The following is a 20,229-nucleotide window of genomic DNA, read 5'->3' on the forward strand; positions in this document are numbered from 1 at the left end:
ATACCAATCACATCATGGCCACAATGTGCAGTCATAAAGTCTGTGTTATAACAGACATACAAAACCATAAATTGCCTATGGGCACCTCACATGTCCTTGGCGCAAAAAGAAAACCAAAACAAATCCAATCAACTAGTCCACAAAAAATACCAAGGCTCTCTTGAAACTGTACAGATGAATGAATGCACCAGCAAGGAAGAAAATGCATGCGTGTGAATGACTGGTGCGAAAGTGCTTTGATTTGTCTATGCACAAGATTCAGCGCTATATAAATACCATTATTATTATTATTATCATTTGTTATTTAAGAAAATAGGAAAGGGAGAGGATGAGATGACAGAAGGAAAATGAAGAAGCCAGAAACAAAGAGAGCGACAGAACAGAGGAAATTTCAAACACAGATTTTCCAGAAAGGGTGGATATTAGTCATACTGAAAGAGTCCACTCCATCCCCATGGGAGAGACATATACACCCCTCAAAATGCAGTATAGTTGCCAACATGGCTGGGTCATGCCACAAAAAAAAGCCCATTTGTACACATCTGAGTGAACAAGACATTTTTGCAGCCAATGAACACAGACGAAGAAGTCCGACATATCGCCTGAGGTGGATGCAGAAAACTCACTATAACCCACTCTCTCAAAGCATCCAGCACTGGAGAAAAGGTCACCTACCTTAATCTGATGTCTCCAAAAGTTGAGGTTGTTCTCACTGGACAGGTTACAATCCACGGCCAGTACGTCCGGTAATGAGGTGACCTGTCTTCGTTTGATCTGCCAGGTCATGACACAGACTTGTTGTCAGGAAACACAGCAGGGCATGTCAAGGTGTGACACAATCACTTTCACACACACTCACGCACACCCATACACACACAATCACAGGGAATACCAAAATCATCCCAAAGTGTGACACACTGACTTTCACACACACACACACATACTTTACTGGAGAAAAAACATGCAGGAACCATGACATAAAACTGAAACTGACCACATTAGAGATGGTGCTGTCATGCAACTGCTCTCTTCTAAAACAAAAGGACACTGCAGTAACAGAAAGTTTGCCATTCTAATATACAGACTGACTGAAAATTATATAAGACAAAGTTTACTTCTAAAATAACATGTAAATATTTGTGGTAATGTAATTATCCCCATGAATCAATTAATGTGAACATCTGAAATCATTTTTTATTTTATTCATTAATTCTGCAGTTCAACTGGCTTCCATTTGAACCCACCCTTACTGAAAGCCACTCACTCTAAGGGGGATCCACCCTCACTGAAAGCCACTCATTCTATGGGGGATCCACCCTTATTGAAAGCCACTCACTTTATTGGGGATCCACCCTTACTGAAAGCCACTCACTCTATGGGGGATCCACCCTCACTGAAAGCCACTCACTCTATGGGGGATCCACCCTTATTGAAAGCCACTCACTTTATTGGGGATCCACCCTTACTGAAAGCCACTCACTTTATGGGGGATCCACCCTTACTGAAAGCCACTCACTTTATGGGGGATCCACCCTTACTGAAAGCCACTCACCCTATGGGGGATCCACCCTTACTGAACACCACTCACCCTATGGGGGATCCACCCTTACTGAAAGCCACTCACCCTATGGGGGATCCACCCTTACTGAACACCACTCACCCTATGGGGGATCCACCCTTACTGAAAGCCACTCAACCTATGGGGGATTCGCCCTTACGTAATCCCACTCACTTTATGGGGGATCCACCCTTATTGAAAGCCACTCACCCAATGGGGGATCTACCCTTATTGAAAGCCACTCACCCAATGGGGGATCCACCCTTACTGAAAGCCACTCACCCTATGAGGGATCCACTCTTACTGAAAGCCACTCACCCAATGGGGGATCCACCCTTACTAAAAGCCATTCACCCCTATGGGGGATACACCCTTTCTGAAAGCTATTCACCCCATGGGGGATACACCTTTACTGAAACCCATACACCCTTACATGGTATCCACCATTACTGAAAGCCATTCACCCCTAATGAATATCATCCCCTTACTGAGAATTACTCTCAATAGAAAGTCATTAAATGTACAGGGAATCAACCCCTACAGAAAGCCATTCACCCTGTGGGGAATCAACTAGCATCACATCAACCTTACTAGCTCATCTGTGCTATACACTCCACAATGATTTAACTGCTTACTTGTACTACACTCAACAATGATGTAACACAACTTTACTACACACTCAACAATGATTTAACTCATTATCTCTACTACACACTCAACGATTACTTAACTACTTATCGGTACTACACACTCAATAATCGATCATCTGGGGGAAAAAAAACAAAAAAAACAACAAAAAACCACCAACAACAAAAAACACATCATGGATTGGTGAGAACTGTGGGGGGGGGGGGGGGGGGGGGGGGGAGAAGGACCTAAAAGCTCAGATCAGTGACTCACATGCTGTGTGTAGCGCCCACAGTCATTGCACCATGTCTGCATAGGGCTCTCCGAGGTCAGACTGTGGTGTAACACTTCCGCAAACGTCACTTTGCTGAAGCCCTCTCCTGAACCTGCAGTTTCAAGCAATTGTTCGCTGACCACAGATACTTCAATATACCAATAATAATAATAATAATAATAATAATAACAGCAGACTATCTCTTTCATGACACTGAAAACATGATGAAATCAAATCAAATCATGTTACTTATAACCCAGCTGACCACAAAGAAGACATTTTTTTCTGGGATGAAAACCTGTCAGTTCTTAAAACCAGTCACAAGGGAAACCAAAACAATGTATAAAGTCTATCAAAATAACATAAAAAAATGGCCAGATTCAACCATGTCTTGGTCAGTCTATGGAAAATTCAAATCACACTAAAAAATTCACCCTTATGGGAAACCTTTCTGAAAGCCTTACTACCTGAATATCCTTTACTAAACATGAGAGAAAGAGAGAGAGAGAACACTGAACACTGAACACATCTCCTTGCCCAATGTGTGGTGAAAGCCCAGAAGATGAAAATCATTTCATATTTAACTGCAAAAGATACGATGAATCAAGAAAAAACTGCACCATTTTCAATACAGCTCTAGCGCAGAGAAAAGATTTGTTCGAGAGAGAGAGAGAGAGACAGGGAGAGAAATAGTGAGAAGTGGAGAGGGAAAGACAGAAAGGAGAGAAAAACAGGGGAAAACAGAGAGGAGAGGGCTGCAGCAACTGACTCGGATGGGGGGGAGGGGGGTAGCTGAGGATGGTGATCTTGGTCTGTTCGTCCTTCACGTTCTCCCTGCCACACCGACAGATCAGCGCAAAGTTGGTGCTGACGAAGAACAGGTCCTTCACAATCGACACCTCCATCACCACTCTGAAACACAGCCTGTCAATCAAACACCTCAGGGGTCAAAGCAAGAAGCTTCCTGTTGTATGCCTGTTGGTACTACTGAAGCCACAGTCACTTGAGAGTTAAAGATCCATACTCCTTCTTCACTGATGTTATTCGAGTAACACCACGTACCACAGTTTGGAGGTATTGTAATCATTTCGTTTTCTTGCAGGGGTAAATGATTTCATTTCCAGTCCTTGATCTGAGCTGACTGAAGGAATGGTGCCCACAGCTGGTAAGAATTCCTGGAACAGACTCTGCAGGAGAATCGTTCATTTCTTTTCTCTTTGTGTGTGCCTGCAAGTGTGTGCTATGTTACAGCGCAGTGTACTGTCAGACAGATAGAAAGATAAAACTGGCAATGTGAAATATAATTGCAATAGTCTGATTACTGTCAGATGTTTGTTTGGGGGTGCCTGTGCGCATATGAACTGCATCACTGACCAATGACAAAGTATGAAATATGTTCCCTTTATTCAAGTGGAATAGACGGATTTTTGTAATGATGAAAAGTCTACAGCCAGTGTTCAGGGTCTGAAATACACCATGCTTTCTGGTTTGAAAATGAAAACAAACAAAATGCATGATGAAGAGAATAAAATCCAACAAGTTCAATGAAAACCAGCTTTAAAATTACCCCACCCTCCTGCCCCCTACTCCACCTCAAAATGGGGACAGCAGGAAGAAAAAAACAAACAGCAAAGCCAAAGAGACTGCTACTACTTATGGTTTTTCTTCCTTCTTAACCTGTCTTGAAAACAAACGGAAACTGTAGAGAAAAAAAAACACCAACTTAACAAGCTTACTGCTACCTGAATTTCCTTTACTAAACAACAGAACCATTCTTATGCTGAGTTACACAACTATAAAGCTGTATACATAACAATATTACAAATACTCAGCTGTTTCACTGAACAGAAACTCAACACTGAACTGTACAAGTGCTTTCTTGTTTTACTAAAGAACAAAACAAATGCTGCACGACTTTTTCAATGAAGTCAAATCATGTTGCTTATAATATAACCTAGCCAACTGCAATGTAGCCATTTCAGGCCTGACAACCTGTCAGATCTTAAAACCAGTCAAAGAGAAAATCAAGGTAAAAAGGCAAAATCAACCATCTTGCTCAGTCCCACATAAATTTCAAATCAAATTAAAAACATTTATTTCTTTAAAGGACTGAAAAATAAAACCAAATACTGAATGACTCAGCTATTCTGCAAATGAAAAAAACATAACCTGAATGTACAGCCCTGTTAGTAGTTTTAGTTTCAGTTTCTTAAGGAGGCGTTACTGTGTTTAGACAAATCCATGTACGCTGCACCACATCTGCTAGGCAGATGCCTGACAGCTGCATAATACAACCCGCTTGTCAGGCTTTGAGTGCATGCATGCATATTTGTGTACCAGTCTGAGTGGAATTTTTCAAAGGAATTTGCCAGAGGACATCACTTTTGTTGCCATGGGTTCTTTCTCAGTGTGCAAAATGTGTGCTGCACATGGAACCTCCATTCATCGTCTCATCCAAATGACCAGATGCCCAGTAAAACTTGGGAGAAAGAGTGAGAGCGCGACTCGAACCCAGACTCTCACCGACCCTGATGTGGCAGATGGGCGTCTTTTCCATTCTGCTCCCTTCCTCCTGTTGTTAAACAGGAGAAACACACACTGAACCAGGCAAGTACTCACTTTGCTGAATCCTCCTGTTGCTCCTCTTGGGTTCGTACGCTGCTGACAGAATGAGACACTGGACATGTCAGAAAAGAAGCCAACATAAAGGCCACTGAACCTATACCTCAGATAAATGTGCTAAGATCTGCCTTAATGATGGGTTAAAAAACAAAACCAAACCCAAAAACATGTAATACAGCCCCCTCTAAATAAAAGTGAATGTGGAAGACACAATGATGAAATCATGTAATTCTAGCACCAGCCAACCACAAACGGGCCGTTTCTAAGCTGCTAAATGGTGGGCTGAAAACATGAAAAAAGCCCATCTGAACATAACTGAGTGTGAAAGACACAAATCAAAATCAAACAATGCTGCTTACAGCGCAGCCAACTGCAAAAAAATGCCATTTGAGGTCTGATAAAGCCAACAAGAAGCTCAGTGGCAGAATTGGTTTGGCGAAGAACATCTGATCCAGTATTCAGCGATCAGGGTTTGAGGCCCTCATTTCAGCATGGTGTTGTCCATGGGAAAGGAACTTTACTCCAATTTTCCTCACTCCAACCTGGTGTGGATGGGTGCCTGACTTAGGTTGGGGAAGGTTAGAACAAGGAGAGGATCAGGCCCTGCCTTTCTATGCCAAGCCCTAGGCACAGTGGATAAATCACTGTCCTGATGGCCATAAAGGGGACTTTTACCCTGACAGCCCACAAACGCCAGAAGAAGACCAGCGTGCATCTTACCTGTCCTCTCCGCTGCCTTCCTCCCCTTCCTTCTCTGTCGGCTCCGGCTCTGGCTCCACCTTGCTGTCCTCCTTCTTCTTTCCTCGTTTGTTTTTCCGTTTCTTTCGACTACTGCTGCTGGTGTTGCTGCTGGGCTCTGGTTTCTTCTCCACCGCTGGTTCTGCCGCTGGTGCTGGTTCTGGTGTGGGTGTACCAGCCTCTTTGGATGACGATGTGGTATTGTCTGACGATTTGTCCAAATGCAGGCACGTTTCCTGGCAATAAGAAACCTTTCCTAACCAGTTTTAGACTGAAATTATAGTCTGAGAGAATACATTGTGCATGCCATTTGAAATACATTTTCAAACAAAGTCTGCTTGCATGCGCTCTTTGTAGGCATGTTTGTGTGTGTATACAAGGCATTTTTGGGTGCTTTTTTGATGAGATGATTTTTGTGTGTGTGCTTTTTTGATGTGATGATTCATATTTGCAATCTGTAATACTGCCTTGGTGTTGTTTTTCTGGTGTTGGTTTTTTATGTCATGTGCGTTTGTAAGTTATTATGTACCACTGTGTGTGTATTGTATCATTGGGAGGGAGATGGGTGGGGGGATGGTGGGGGGGTGGAGGGGGTCGATTAGAACCCAGTATATGTGTAGTCTGCACTACATAAATACTACATTACTATTACTGCTACTACTTCTGATAATAATAAAGGATACTTATACAGCTCAGGAGCTTTCCAAAACACTTGATATCATACAGAACACATTCAATCAATGTTGTAAAAACACACCAAACTGTACCCAGCAAACTATATACACACACGCATAATGCATACATACACGTCTTCAAACATACACATACCCACCACATCCCCACACACGCATCCCCACACACCTGCAATCATTCAGACAAAAACACAGGAACAGGTACCCCCAAAAAACACAACCTCCCCTCTCTACCCGGTACCTACAGAATTGATCTGCTGGATGAGGAAGCGGTGCCAGCTGGGGATGAGGGTCAGCAGGTTGGCCTGACCTTTCACCTCCTCCGACTCAGTCAGCAGCAGGCCCAGAGCCGCCGCCTCGCTCAGTGTGCGAAAGGCACGCAGGAAATTCTTGGCCTGTGACAGTCCACACCAACATGTGATTAAGTCCGTCATGAGGGGGAAAAAGTGTCTTCCTATCTTTCGTCTGTGTTCAAAGAAACCTATTTCAGTATTGTTGCCTGCATCCAAGCCAACCATTCCAGGCTGCACTGGGGCTGAAAACACTCTTTCAACAATTCCATAAAACCTGAAGTGAAAGGATACTCAGAAAAAACCACTTGGTAACAAGTACAGTTCATAGTCATGTACATAAACCTGGGACATGCCTGCTGACATGGACCGTTCTGTCAACAAAAATAATATTGAAACTTTGTACAGATTTTTCCCCCCTGACCAACATGACAGAGATAGATGGATAATGAGGAAGGGAAAAAAAAAAAGAATGAACTAAAGAAAACTAGGAAGGTCAAAAAGAAAGAAAGGAAGGAAGGGAGACAACTCTTCCTCCAGGCACGGTGGTTCCCCCTCACCTGACAGGCCTCTCCCTTCTTGGTGTCCAGCATGTGGAAGAGAAAACCCAGCTCACAGGCCAGGCAGAACTCGCGCTGACACACATGGCTCAGCAAGGCTGCTCGCAACGGCTCCACAAAGTACAGCACCTGCAATCACAGTGACATCTTGTTCAGTCCTCAAGAAAGTTAAATCAAGTTAACAACAAAAAGCTTACTTCCTTCAGGAACTGACAAATAATATCCAGAAGAACTTCTTGAGACAGAGTTTTCAAGGTGCTAGCTGTTGTGCCTTTATCATGCTGACCACAGCAGCTGATCAGATGTTTGATACTGAGAGGCTGGCTGGACGACACACATCATGGACATTCTTCACCTTTCAAGAGAAGAGAATGTGTCAGACAAGAATGACCTGTACGCAGCCTGCAGAGGACAGTCTCCCCTTTCCTGTTTCCTTGAACAGTAGGAGAGTAGTCTTAGAAGTCAGGATGGATCTGGAATAACTGGCTGTCAGGAACGAAGGAGAGTAGTCTTAGAAGTCAGGATGGATCTGGAATAACTGGCTGTCAGGAAACAAAGTCAGGTACCTATTCACACTTTGGTGAAGTGAGGAAAATCAAAGTAAAGTGCCTTTCCCAAGGACACAACACCATGCCGAAATGTGGCCTCAAACCATGACCACTGGTGAACACTCAATCACAACTCCAATGCCTTACTGTTTCTGCCACAGTGCCTCCTGTCAGTTTACCTATGCAAGTCAAAAATAAGTGGAGTTCACCACAAACTGGGCATCACAAAACCACTCTTCCTATCAAGTGGTACCAAAACTTTCCAAGGCCACAAAAAGGCAGATGCTTTACCTGCAGCATGCCATTGCAGTAGGAGTTGTTGTGCTCGGCAGTCAGCCCGGCAAAGTTGGTTTTGTTGTAGTGGCGGAAGTCAAAATCGTCCAGCTTGGTGTAGCGCATCAGCATTCTCTGGTACTCCTTGGGCACCGTCTTGAAGGGATCGTCCCCTGAGGTCAACACACACATCATTTCCAGCATCTAACTTACAGTTCTTCGGCAGGGAAAATAAGAAAACAGCACATGCAGAAACACGCACATACACATACACAACACAAAAACAGATACACACACAAACACAATCCACTGCACACACACACACACACACACACACACACACACACACACACAAACACAAACAAACACACACAGAAGGATATAAATCAAAAGTCTAACAATTCACATTTCAATTTTTCTATTCCATCCCACCACACCCACCTCTACCTGTTGGGGACTATTTTGATTTCAATTTCTCCACCCCACCACAGTCACCTCTGCCAATTTCTCCACTCCACCACAGCCACCTCTGCCAATTTCTCCACTCCACCACACCCACCTCTGCCAATTTCGCCACACCACCACACCCACCTCTGCCAATTTCTCCACTCCACCACACCCACCTCTGCCAATTTCGCCACACCACCACACCCACCTCTGCCAATTTCTCCACTCCACCACACCCACCTCTGCCAATTTCTCCACCCCACCACACCCACCTCTGCCAATTTCGCCACACCACCACACCCACCTCTGCCAATTTCTCCACTCCACCACACCCACCTCTGCCAATTTCTCCACCCCACCACACCCACCTCTGCCAATTTCTCCACCCCACCACACCCACCTCTGCCAATTTCTCCACACCACCACACCCACCTCTGCCAATTTCTCCACCCCACCACACCCACCTCTGCCAATTTCGCCACACCACCACACCCACCTCTGCCAATTTCTCCACCCCATCACAACCACCTCTGTCAATTTCTCCATCCCATCACACCCACCTCTGCCAATTTCTCCACACCACCAAACCCACCTCTGCCAATTTCTCCATCCCACCACAACCACCTCTGTCAATTTCTCCATCCCACCACAACCACCTCTGTCAATTTCTCCACCCCACCACAACCACCTCTGTCAATTTCTCCACACCACCACAACCACCTCTGTCAATTTCTCCACACCACCACAACCACCTCTGTCAATTTCTCCATCCCATCACACCCACCTCTGCCAATTTCTCCATCCCACCACAACCACCTCTGTCAATTTCTCCATCCCACCACAACCACCTCTGTCAATTTCTCCACCCCACCACAACCACCTCTGTCAATTTCTCCACACCACCACAACCACCTCTGTCAATTTCTCCATCCCATCACACCCACCTCTGTCAATTTCTCCATCCCATCACACCCACCTCTGTCAATTTCTCCTCCCCACCACAACCACCTCTGTCAATTTCTCCATCCCACCACAACCACCTCTGTCAATTTATCCATCCCACCACACCCACCTCTGCCGATGGGGGATTCGGGCACACTCAGCTGCCGCTTGGCTCCATTCTCCTTGGGGAGGGTGTAGGGGATCTGGTTGCGCCGCACCCTTCTGGGGTTGGAGGCGTATCCCACGTTGTGCACCACCTTGGCCGACCGCACAATCTCTGGGTCCAGGGGCTTTGGCTTCCTGAACACAGGATCAGAACTAAGGAATGGTTTCGGTTTCAGTTTCAGTTTCTCCAGAAGGCGTGACTGTGTTCTGACAAATCCATACATCTGCTGGGCAGATGCCGGACCAGCAGCGTAACCCAGTGGGCTTTGTCAGACCTTGAGTGCATGCATATATATACTTCTGTGTACCTGACGAAGGACTAAAGAGAAGGATTAATTAACACTCAAAAATGTTATTCACAGATGCAAACCACTGTCATGTGTTTGTAGGAACTATCAGGAAATTTGGAAGGAACAATTTGAATTTGGTAGGAACTATCAGGAAATTTGGAAGGAACAATTTGAATTTGGTAGGAACTATCAGGAAATTTGGAAGGAACAATTTGAATTTGGTAAGAACACTCAGACATTTGGCTAAACTTCTGTTCCTGCCACTGCTTCTTTTCAGCTGACACATTTGTGGCAGTGTGTTGCTTCCCTGGTCCTTGTTCGTCTTGTTTCTCACAATCGGAATCCATGGCTGACTTCTCTGTTTTGAGCTGCTTGTTCCTTCTGCTGTTTGACTGAGACGCAACTTGATGTCCACTCAATGCTGTTTCAATGTAAACACATGTGATTAGCTGAGCATCATCATGTAAGACCAAGGTTAGTAGTGACTACCCTGGCATTGTGATCGATAGGTCTAGAGTGTCTGGGTAATGTTACAACAGGAAAAGCATGTGACCATGCTATGTAGTCGAAAATGAACTTGTTGGAACAATTTTGACATTGGCGTAACATTGGAACACACTGCGATCCAGCGTAACAAAATGTGGCAAAATCGTAACAGTTGGCATCTCTAGTTATTACATCAGCAACAGAATAAGACCAAATCATATTGCTTACAGCTGAGCCCACCTCAAAAAAGGGCCACTTCAGGGCTGAAGACCTGTCAGTTCTATAAACCAGATACAAACCAAAACAATGTAAAATGTCCATCAAAATAATCTTAAACAGACAGTTCAACCATGTCTTGTTCAGTCCACATAAAATCCAAATCAAGTTAACAATAGTTATTTCTTTCTGGAACATGTTTGGGATTACAAAAACACCATATTCACTAATTCAATATCTTAAATGACTGACTTATCATCAAACATTACAAAAACACCCTTAAATGATCGACTTAACATCAAACATTACAAAAACACCATATTCACTAATTCAATATCTTAAACGATCGACTTAACATTAAACACAAGTTCCATGTACACACAGTAATCCCAATGTATAATTATAAAAATGCATAGAATTCAAACACAGATCTAAATCATTGTGATCATAAAAACTTAGTAAAATCCCACATACCATATTTTCTTCTATACTCCCTGTTTTGTACACCTCCATGCCAAAATAATAAAATATAAAAGGGCTCAAAGGAAAACAACAACATATGAACTGTAAAAAAACACACACAAAAAACAACAACTATTTTATGTTTATGTAAAAAGGTTAAGAAAGTAAAATCCAAAAATATCCTCAACAAACAGAAGAACAATAATAAAAAAACAAAACAATTAAGAGACAAAAGACATAACTGAGCAACAGAAATAAACAATAAGTTCAAACAGAATTTGAAGGCACAACAGCTAGTGGTTAAAGCGTTAAGACTTTCAATCTGAGGGTCCCAGGTTCATATCTTGGTCATGGCGCCTGGAGGTTAAAAGATGGAGATTTTTCTATCTCCCAGGTCAACAGATGTGCAGACCTGCTAGTGCCAGAACCCCTTCATGTGTATACACATGCAGAAGATCAAATATATGTATGTTAAAGTTCTCATAATTCATGTCAGCATTCAGAGCTGTGGAAACAAGAACATACCCCGCATGCAGCCCCCTGAAAACAGAGTATGGCTGCCAACATGGCAGTGGTAAGAACAGTCACAGATGGAAAAGCCCACTCATGTGTAAGAGTTAATGTGGGAGTCGCAGCCCACAAACAAAGAAGTAGAAAAAACATATTTTAAGAGTAACTCCAGAGACATAGGGTATGTCCCCTGTCAAAAACAGATAGGTTTTCACTCTGGACCTGAACATTTCCACAGCTTCTGATGTGTGTGTGAGTACATCTTCAGGAGGAGGAATCCCACATATGCAATGTTTGCCGTTCTTCTATCACCATGTCCACCACACCTGCCATTTTGCTTTCTATTCAACCTTTTCCTTAATTCTAACAGCACTGAGTACCTTTCATCAGTGAAATGAGTACTTGTGTGTGAACTACAACCCACGAACAGCAGACCTTCTTCCAGCCCCCCGCCCCCATCCCATCCCGGACCACCCACCTGTACACCTTGCGCATCAAGCTGACTGGCCAATCAGAAAACAGGGTGTCGTTCTCCGGGTACTCCATGGGAAGGGTGGCCAAGGAGCACAGATCATCCGCCAGGTGCATTTCATGTGGAAGGGGGTCCACCTGCACCCAAGTTTGTGCTGTCCAGTAAACAGGGTTAATCACAGAAAGGAAAACTAATTTCCTTAAATTACTTTTAAAAATCTACCATACTTACCATGACCCACTGGTGCAGACTCCAGCAGGGGTCTGATTACCGTCCTGTTCAATCTACTTGTCTGCCCAACTGGAGAAATCGAAAGTAGCCACAGCTAGTAGCCTCACTTAGTATTTACCTCCCTTCTATTTACATATAATCATATACAGTGCCCTCTTTTCCTGTAGCCATCTTCTCCTGCTGCCTTGCATTGTAGCAGCTAAGTTTTTTTCGTTTTTCCTTTCTCTTTCCACATTGACTGTTTCTCTGTTGTTGCGTGTCTTCATGTCTTCCTACAAGACACATAATCATATGGCTCATATGATATAGGCGATCAGGCGAAACTTAAACCCAGAACACACACAATCAATGGCATACAGGTCCCTCAGGTATCTCAGGCACTGCCAACGCTGCTTCTTCTTCTCTATCACCTCTCCACATTGTCTTCAACCGGCAAGCTTCCTGAAAAGAATAGTCTGCACATTTCTAATGCTTCTTTGTCCACTGACATTAACTCTGTTGCATCTGAGTACTCCAAGATGCTCTGGACTGCTGCTAAAAAAAAAAAAATCGAACTTTTTAAAAACCTCTAAATCACCATAACACCAAAGGCAAAATTTTTTAAAGTCTGGAACCCAGATGAAATGCATGACATTTTGAGAGCAAGCATTTCAGTCACAAAGGTTCTTTCGAGAATAAGTTTTCAGGAATCATTATTATATTTTAAATTCAAAATTCAGGAGGAACATTTCACAGCTGTATCTTATCACTGATTGATACAATGTACTTTGTTTTTGTTATCAGTAATACAGAACTTGATATTATAAACCTTAGTCATTTGAAGACTTGAAAATGGCATGTCATTTTTTACACGCTTAAAAACTTGTAAAACCTGTATGAACACTGATAAATGAGGTATCTCCCCACTGTAGACCTGTCCTCAGTTTAGATAAAGGTTTAAGATCCCATAGCCTTTTATGACCACTGGGGCAGTGAATTCACATCTTCTGTGTCTGGGGCTCTACACAGGAAGGCAGGTACCAATCCTCCCCTTCCACCATTTTAACTTTCCTAGACCAGAGTTAGGTACCCATCCACACCTGGGTGGAGTGAGGAAAAATTGGAAAAAAAAGTGCTTTTCTCAAGGGAACAACACCAAGCTAAAAATGGGCCTGAATCCCTGAACGCTTCATCCCAAGTCTAATGTGTAACGGACTCTGCCACTGCGCCTCATCAGTACTGATCCATAATTCTGACTTTTCAATTAAAATAATACAAACACACATAGTCATACACATGCATGCACACACTGCAAGTATCATGTGCTCTCTCTCTCTCTCTCTCTCTCTCTCTCACACACGCATACACACACACACGTCCATATCCTCCAACACTGTCCAACGCTTTTTCTTTCCCAATTTGACAAAACTGAAACATAAAGATACACATTAACTAAAACCGACACCAGACAAAGAAAGACTGGCAGCAAGCGATGGAGAGAGACAAACAGACACAGATAGTAAGAGAGAGACATACACACACACAGAGAAACAAAGATGCAAACATAGAGAGAGAATGATATGCAACTGACTGAAGACAATACAGAAAAGCCAGCCAGCCAAACGACAGCCCGAGAGCAGTTTATGTAAAGAAAAGTGAAAGAGCAGTAGAGTGACCAGGATGATGGACTCACATGGTCAGCAAACACTGTGGGCACGTCCAGTCCACTGAACACCACATTCTGGTTGTTGGAGAACAGGTGGACACAGCCTAACAACATAATGACACCCAACCTGTCAGTCTCCTGTGTGTGTGTGTGCGTATGTGTGTGTGTGTGTGTGTGTGAGAGAGAGAGAGAGAGAGAGAGAGAGAGACAGAGAGACAGAGAGAGAGCCTGTGTGCCCACACATCATGTTCTAATTGTTGGTGGACACAGCTTAACAACATGCTGACACCCAACCTATCAGGGTCCTCTGTGTGCGTGTGCATGTGTGTTGTGGTGTGTGTGTGTGTGTGCGTGTGTGCGCGCGCGTGTATGCACACATCATGTTCCAGTTGTTGGATAAAAGGTGGTCACAGACTAACAACATGGTGACATCCAACCTATCAGTGTCCTGTGTGTGTGTTTGTGCACACGTGCATGCATGCACAAGTGTGCGAGTGCCCAGTGTGCATGTCACAAAAGTGACTGTGTGTGTGTCCTTGAATTGTTCTTTGAATGTGTGTGAGAGCAAGAGGCAATGATTTATTTGATAGGCCTCCTGCCCATAACAAAGAAGAGGGCAACAAACTAAAATATGAAATAATGAATTACATAGCATCTACAAGACTACATCCACATGCACATATATGCCTACTCATGCACACTTACACACACGCTTACTACAAGTCCAGCAACACCCATAAGCACTTGAATAAAAGGCAAGGCAAAACACTGAGCTAAGAAGCTGATAAAAATAACAAATATATACTAATCACGCAAACTGAACAAGAATTTCAAATATAACTCGACAACGCATGAACAAATTTCGAAGCAAACCTAAACTCATCCATTCTTGATCGATTTCAGAAGATCTCCTCTCATGCTTAAAGCTATCTATAAAAAAAACCCAAAAAAACACAACTTAATAATCACACATTCCGATATACAGGACATCAAACCAGCAAATTTGGACATGGTTCATATGATTCTCTTCATTGGTGATTTGACAAAAGCTTCCTCCTCCCCAACACATATCATTCACCATTATCTTCCTTTTTTCTTTCTCTCTCTCTCTAAACTCCCCCCACCCCACAATCTCTATCCTTCCTCCCAAAGTGTGCATGCATGTATGTGTGCATGTGTGCTGAAATGAATGGATTCATATGTATCTAAATCACCTTGATGTGTGAAGAGACAGATAGAGCATTGAGAAGAAAAACAGTGCAAACATCCCCTCACCAGAGGCGTCCCCAAACGCCATAGCTTGGCAGGACTTTGAGAGGTCAAAGCTGCTGATGGCGCCGCGCGCTTCAATAGGGAAAATCATCATGGAGGGTGTCGTCATTGTGGCTGTCTCCGTCAGCTGGAACCTTCCCATCTGCCAACAGGACCACATTGCTTAAAAACGAGTGTTGTAAGTTATACAAAGTGTGAAATAGGCGATATGACTCGTGGCAGAAAAGATGCCAATCAATGAAATCAAATCATGATGCTTACTGCCCAGCCAAAGGCGATGGGGGCTATTGCACAAGGAATACGACCTGCTGCATAAGTCATACAACTTTATACGCATGCAATACTACATGTTAACATCACTGCCGCACAAGAATTAATTAAGTGTTCTGTGTTATCTAAGAGTGAGAGGCATACCCTTTATGTCTCATGTGTAATTCCTACTCAATTATCCATACCATTAACTGCAAGAACCAAAACAAACATAACAACAACAAAAAAAGGGAAAACTATTCCCCACCTCCTGCAACCTTATCTGTTTTGAATCTGGCTCATCTGCTGAGGAGTTTTTACAAAGTTTAATAAATGCATGATGTATCTCACACAAACAAACACAAATACACACATTCTCAGGTGAGACAGGCTTTAACACACTTGTGGACTAAGAATTCTTGACCTTTAAAGACTTTTCTTTCTTGAGATATATCAAAAAAAAAAAAAAAAAGAAGAAAAGGTTAACTTCATCACTTGATTAAAAAAAATATTGGGTCACATTCACAAATAACTTACTGTCAAATTCTTCTCCTTCAGACAATGAATGGTGCATCTCATACTGTCTTAAAAGCACAACTTAATGAAACTCTTCCACCAAACATATATGACCTTCATATTCTGGCAATGACACTGAAACATATAATTATAAACAATGTTGCTTATAGGAAAACAGAGCGCAAAGCGCAAACGAAAATTTCACTAGGCAGATGGAATTAAAAATAAAATTCTAATTCTGAAATCCCAAGGACTTGCACTCTTGCAAAAGCCATGCACCTTTGCAAAAACCACATCAGTAAAGATAAAGACACAAACCTGGGACACAACAACCAGATGATGGGACAAGGACGGAACGAATCTCAAGAACATGGGGTCGATGTTGACCTGGATGGGGGCCATGGCTCGCATCACGCGCATGTCGTACACCATCAGAAGGCGGTCTGCCGAGGTGCGGGAGTACATGTGGCTGTTGGCTCTGTTGACACGGCTATGCACATCAGTCTTGAAGAGAGTGTACGCCACAGTCAAACACCTCTAATCTCTGTGTCACTATCAGTGGAGCTGACAACATGCTATAATACAACATAAATGTTTCATCTTCTTTTATGTTACTGGAATACTTTTTACTCTGTGTGCTCGCGCGCGTGTGCATGTGTGTGTTATTTGTAGCATACTCTGGCATTGTGATGTCAGCTGTGTACTTGCTCTGCAGTTTGTGCTACAATTTTCAACAGTTTTTGTACATGTATGCATCAAAACATCTAGGGTCTCCTCACAAACAGTGGAGAAATTCTGCAAAGACACTGGACACAAAGAGTCACAGAACAGCAGAACAAACACCTTGGGACTTAACAGAAAGAAATACAAGAGAGGCAAGGCCTTCAAGACTCACTTGTGATACACTTAAAAAAAATCCAAGCTTTTTTATGTATTGAGTATAATTTCAAAATGTAATGTTTAAGATGAGAAAGATCAGTTTCAAGCAAATTAAGTCCCCTAGCATTAATTACAGAGTAATTTCCCTTTTTTACTATCTGCACCAAAATGTTTGCAAAATAAATAAAACTTCCATGCTTAGCAAAAGAAGTTCCTGTTTGAACAAAAAATGATAATAATGACTGCTCTTGTTGTTGGGTCAGAATATCAGATCAAAGTGCCAAATTTAGAGAATACAAAAAATATAAATATAACAGTAAATGCAGTGTGCATATAATTAGGCTTCATTTTTTATTTTTTTGTGCCCATCCCAGAGGTGCAATATTGTTTTAAACAAGATGACTGGAAAGTACTGAATTTTTCCTATTTTCATGCCTAATTTGGTGTCAACTGACAGAAGTATTTGCAGAGAAAATGTCAATGTTAAAGTTTACCATGGACACACACACACAGACACACACACACACAGACAACCGAACACCGGGTTAAAACATAGACTCACTTTGTTTACACAAGTGAGTCAAAAAATCAGATCACTGAAGGAGACTTACAGTTTGCCATGAAGAAAAGTGTAACAAACTTACATAAGCAGTTAAAAACCAATAATCAAAAAGTGCCAGAATGTCTCTTAGCCCATGATCTACCCACAAACGTAGAGAAGGAAGCAGGGTACCTTTTGGTCACACCACAAGTGACAATGAGATTCCTCTGGACATCGAAGTCTGCCAACACACCACCAGGCTCCAGGACGTGCTCTTTACGCATTGTGGCTGGGTCATACAGCGTCACCTGCACAACAAAAATTCACTCAGTCTGCCTCCGGAACTAAGCAATTTTTGTGGTCAGTAGTGCTTAGCATGTGGTGTCCACTGTATGTCGCACCAGAACAGGCACTGCTCAACACTACTGAAGTGACTCACTCAGTAGCACAGTAGAATCTCCTCTAATGCATGACCGCCTGACACCCATGTTATTAATCTGGTTACGATCTGACACAGATTTGAAAACCTGATTTCCTGGTTATCTGTAATTGCTTGCAACCATGCAGAAAAACGGTAACACAATATCAGTCCACAGAAGCAATGTCAAAAGATGATTACACTGTTTTTTGTTGTTTTGTTTTTCTTGTGAGGGGTAGGTGTGTATGTCAAATGTGTACAGTGAAAACAGAAAATGACAAAGATATGTAAAAGGATGTCATGATGCTATTCTGCAATGGAAAACAGCTTGAATAACTTTAAAAAGAAAAAGGCATGCACACTTAGTCCCATCTTCAGATCAGCTCTGTGACTCTGTGGCATCTTCTCACCTTTCCTGACGTGTCACCTCCACAAAGGAATTTCCCTGAGTGCCGGAAAATAGAGCATCCTGCCTCCTCCACCTCATACTGCACAAAGTAAAACATGATATCTTAGTGAGACATCATTTGCACAAGTCAAACACGTCTTGAAAGACATCACATGCACAAATCAAGTCAGGTTGCTCAAACACAGCCCATCTGACTGCAAAGAATGCCACTTTAGGGCTGACAACCCATCGGGTGTCACATTCAGTCATCAAAAAACCCCAAAAGTGAAGAGGTCAGAAAAATATTGTTAAAAAGACCAGTTTGTACCTTGCTCAGTCCATGTAAAACTGAACTTATGTTAAAAAATTTTAACTACCATGCACATTCACCATTCTTTTCCAGATTTGAACAGCATAAAATAAAACACACACACACACATACAATCTTAGCAGACATTCCTCCTGTAACCACACACACACAAGCACAATATCTTGCAAACATCATAGCTCATCAGTCATGTAATTTGTCCTGAATCCTCATTACATAGCAATGCCATATGGCATATGTGTGTGTGCATGCAGTTTTCTTCTGCGACATGATGAAGCGTTCAGACTTCAGATCTACATATAGAATGTCATTTTCGTTGCTTTTATACTGCTTTCACCTATGCTGAGTCATGATTCTCACCTCACTGAAACAGCATTATTCATTTATTGACAGGTAAATGTTATTTTGATCCTTTAGTGAAAGCACAGACCTTGTTGACAATCTGTCCTCGATGTGTGTTGAACTCTATCAGTTTACTCTGTTGGCCACCAAGCAAGACAGTGTCAGGGGCAGTCTGTATCATACACAGCATGTTGTGCATGTCGCTGTCCCTGTCACAACATAGTTCATCACATGTTACTGGATTTTACAGACTTTAAAACAATCATATCCATCATTCTGTCAGCCTTGTAGCTTAACATACTGAGCATCTTCAGAGATCTTTCGGAATCTGCTGTACTTATCAACCCACTTTAGGAAAAGCTGCAACAATTTTTTTTAAGTCTTTCAAACTGACACTTTTTTCTCAGGTTTTCCTTGTTTCTGGAAATATGAAGCATTTAAGAATCAAACCTTAAATGTTGGTTACAAAAGTTTCAAAAAGAACAGAAAATGACAGATTCCATTCTATCCACATACATATATATATACAGTCAAGCAAATAAAGAAAACCAAAGTGACTTTAGTTTAAGCAGCTATTTTCTTAACCTTATGCCATGCCACTGCCAGCAAAGCTTTCAAATTTTTACAGTCAGACACTGCAAACATCCCAAAACCTAACCCAGCAGCTGCGCAGACACCTACTCAACCCGACATGTCGTTTGCCCAGTGCGTCGGTTGACCCTCAGACGGGTGCTAGTCAATGCCAGTACTCCTTCATCAACAGTCAGCAGCTGTCGGATCTCAGGCTGTGGGTCTCCTCTGGGGGAGGCATGATAGGCTGTGTGCTTGTGGCACTGGGAGCCATAGTATGACGACACATGTCCCTATCAGACAAAAACAAAAAACAAAAAAACAAAAATCAGAAAAAAGTGTAGAAAAATTATTTTCAACTTGGTCACCATACAAAACAAATTTGTAATGTAAACAGCTAAAATTGTATTCAGGGTAACCTCTATCAGTATATCTATTCTCATATTAAGTTTTACTGTCTGACCCTCTGTTTTTTTTGTTTTGCTGTTCTTGTTATTGTTGTTCTTGTTTTTTTTATAATTTATCTCTAGGATTAATCTTCACAACAATTCAAGAACTTTGGTGACAATTTTGTTGGACCACCATAGACTCTAGAGCCAAAGGGAACACTGAGGATCCATATTATTATTAACATTCAAATCAAATAAAATCAAAACATATGTTGCTTGTAGCCAGGCT

The 20,229-nt window shown here is 42.4% G+C and overlaps 1 protein-coding gene across 4 annotated transcripts in view; it reads right to left on the reverse strand.

Annotated features, from left to right (window-relative positions):
- LOC143302337 (PAN2-PAN3 deadenylation complex catalytic subunit PAN2-like) overlaps positions 1-20,229 on the reverse strand; it is a 35,197-nt gene that overhangs the window by 12,541 nt on the left and 2,427 nt on the right. Inside the window, exons 3-19 of one of the 4 annotated variants that reach the window (XM_076616991.1) lie at positions 19,663-19,844; positions 19,070-19,190; positions 18,334-18,411; positions 17,698-17,813; positions 16,404-16,563; positions 15,324-15,462; positions 14,076-14,152; positions 12,179-12,309; positions 9,702-9,871; positions 8,201-8,355; positions 7,362-7,490; positions 6,757-6,906; positions 5,802-6,055; positions 5,079-5,117; positions 3,229-3,371; positions 2,459-2,571; positions 676-774 (exon numbers count right to left, since the gene is read on the reverse strand). In XM_076616991.1, coding sequence (XP_076473106.1) covers positions 676-774; positions 2,459-2,571; positions 3,229-3,371; positions 5,079-5,117; positions 5,802-6,055; positions 6,757-6,906; positions 7,362-7,490; positions 8,201-8,355; positions 9,702-9,871; positions 12,179-12,309; positions 14,076-14,152; positions 15,324-15,462; positions 16,404-16,563; positions 17,698-17,813; positions 18,334-18,411; positions 19,070-19,190; positions 19,663-19,844 — 2,256 coding nt within the window. Of the gene's footprint in view, positions 1-675; positions 775-2,458; positions 2,572-3,228; positions 3,384-5,078; positions 5,121-5,801; positions 6,056-6,756; positions 6,907-7,361; positions 7,491-8,200; positions 8,356-9,701; positions 9,872-12,178; positions 12,310-14,075; positions 14,153-15,323; positions 15,463-16,403; positions 16,564-17,697; positions 17,814-18,333; positions 18,412-19,069; positions 19,191-19,662; positions 19,845-20,229 lie in introns of all 4 variants that reach the window. The other 3 variants (XM_076616974.1, XM_076616983.1, XM_076616965.1) reach the window with 3 other exon arrangements.

The sequence above is a fragment of the Babylonia areolata genome, chromosome 2 (genome assembly GCF_041734735.1).
Source record: "Babylonia areolata isolate BAREFJ2019XMU chromosome 2, ASM4173473v1, whole genome shotgun sequence".
In the NCBI taxonomy this organism is placed as follows: Eukaryota; Metazoa; Mollusca; class Gastropoda; order Neogastropoda; family Buccinidae; genus Babylonia; species Babylonia areolata.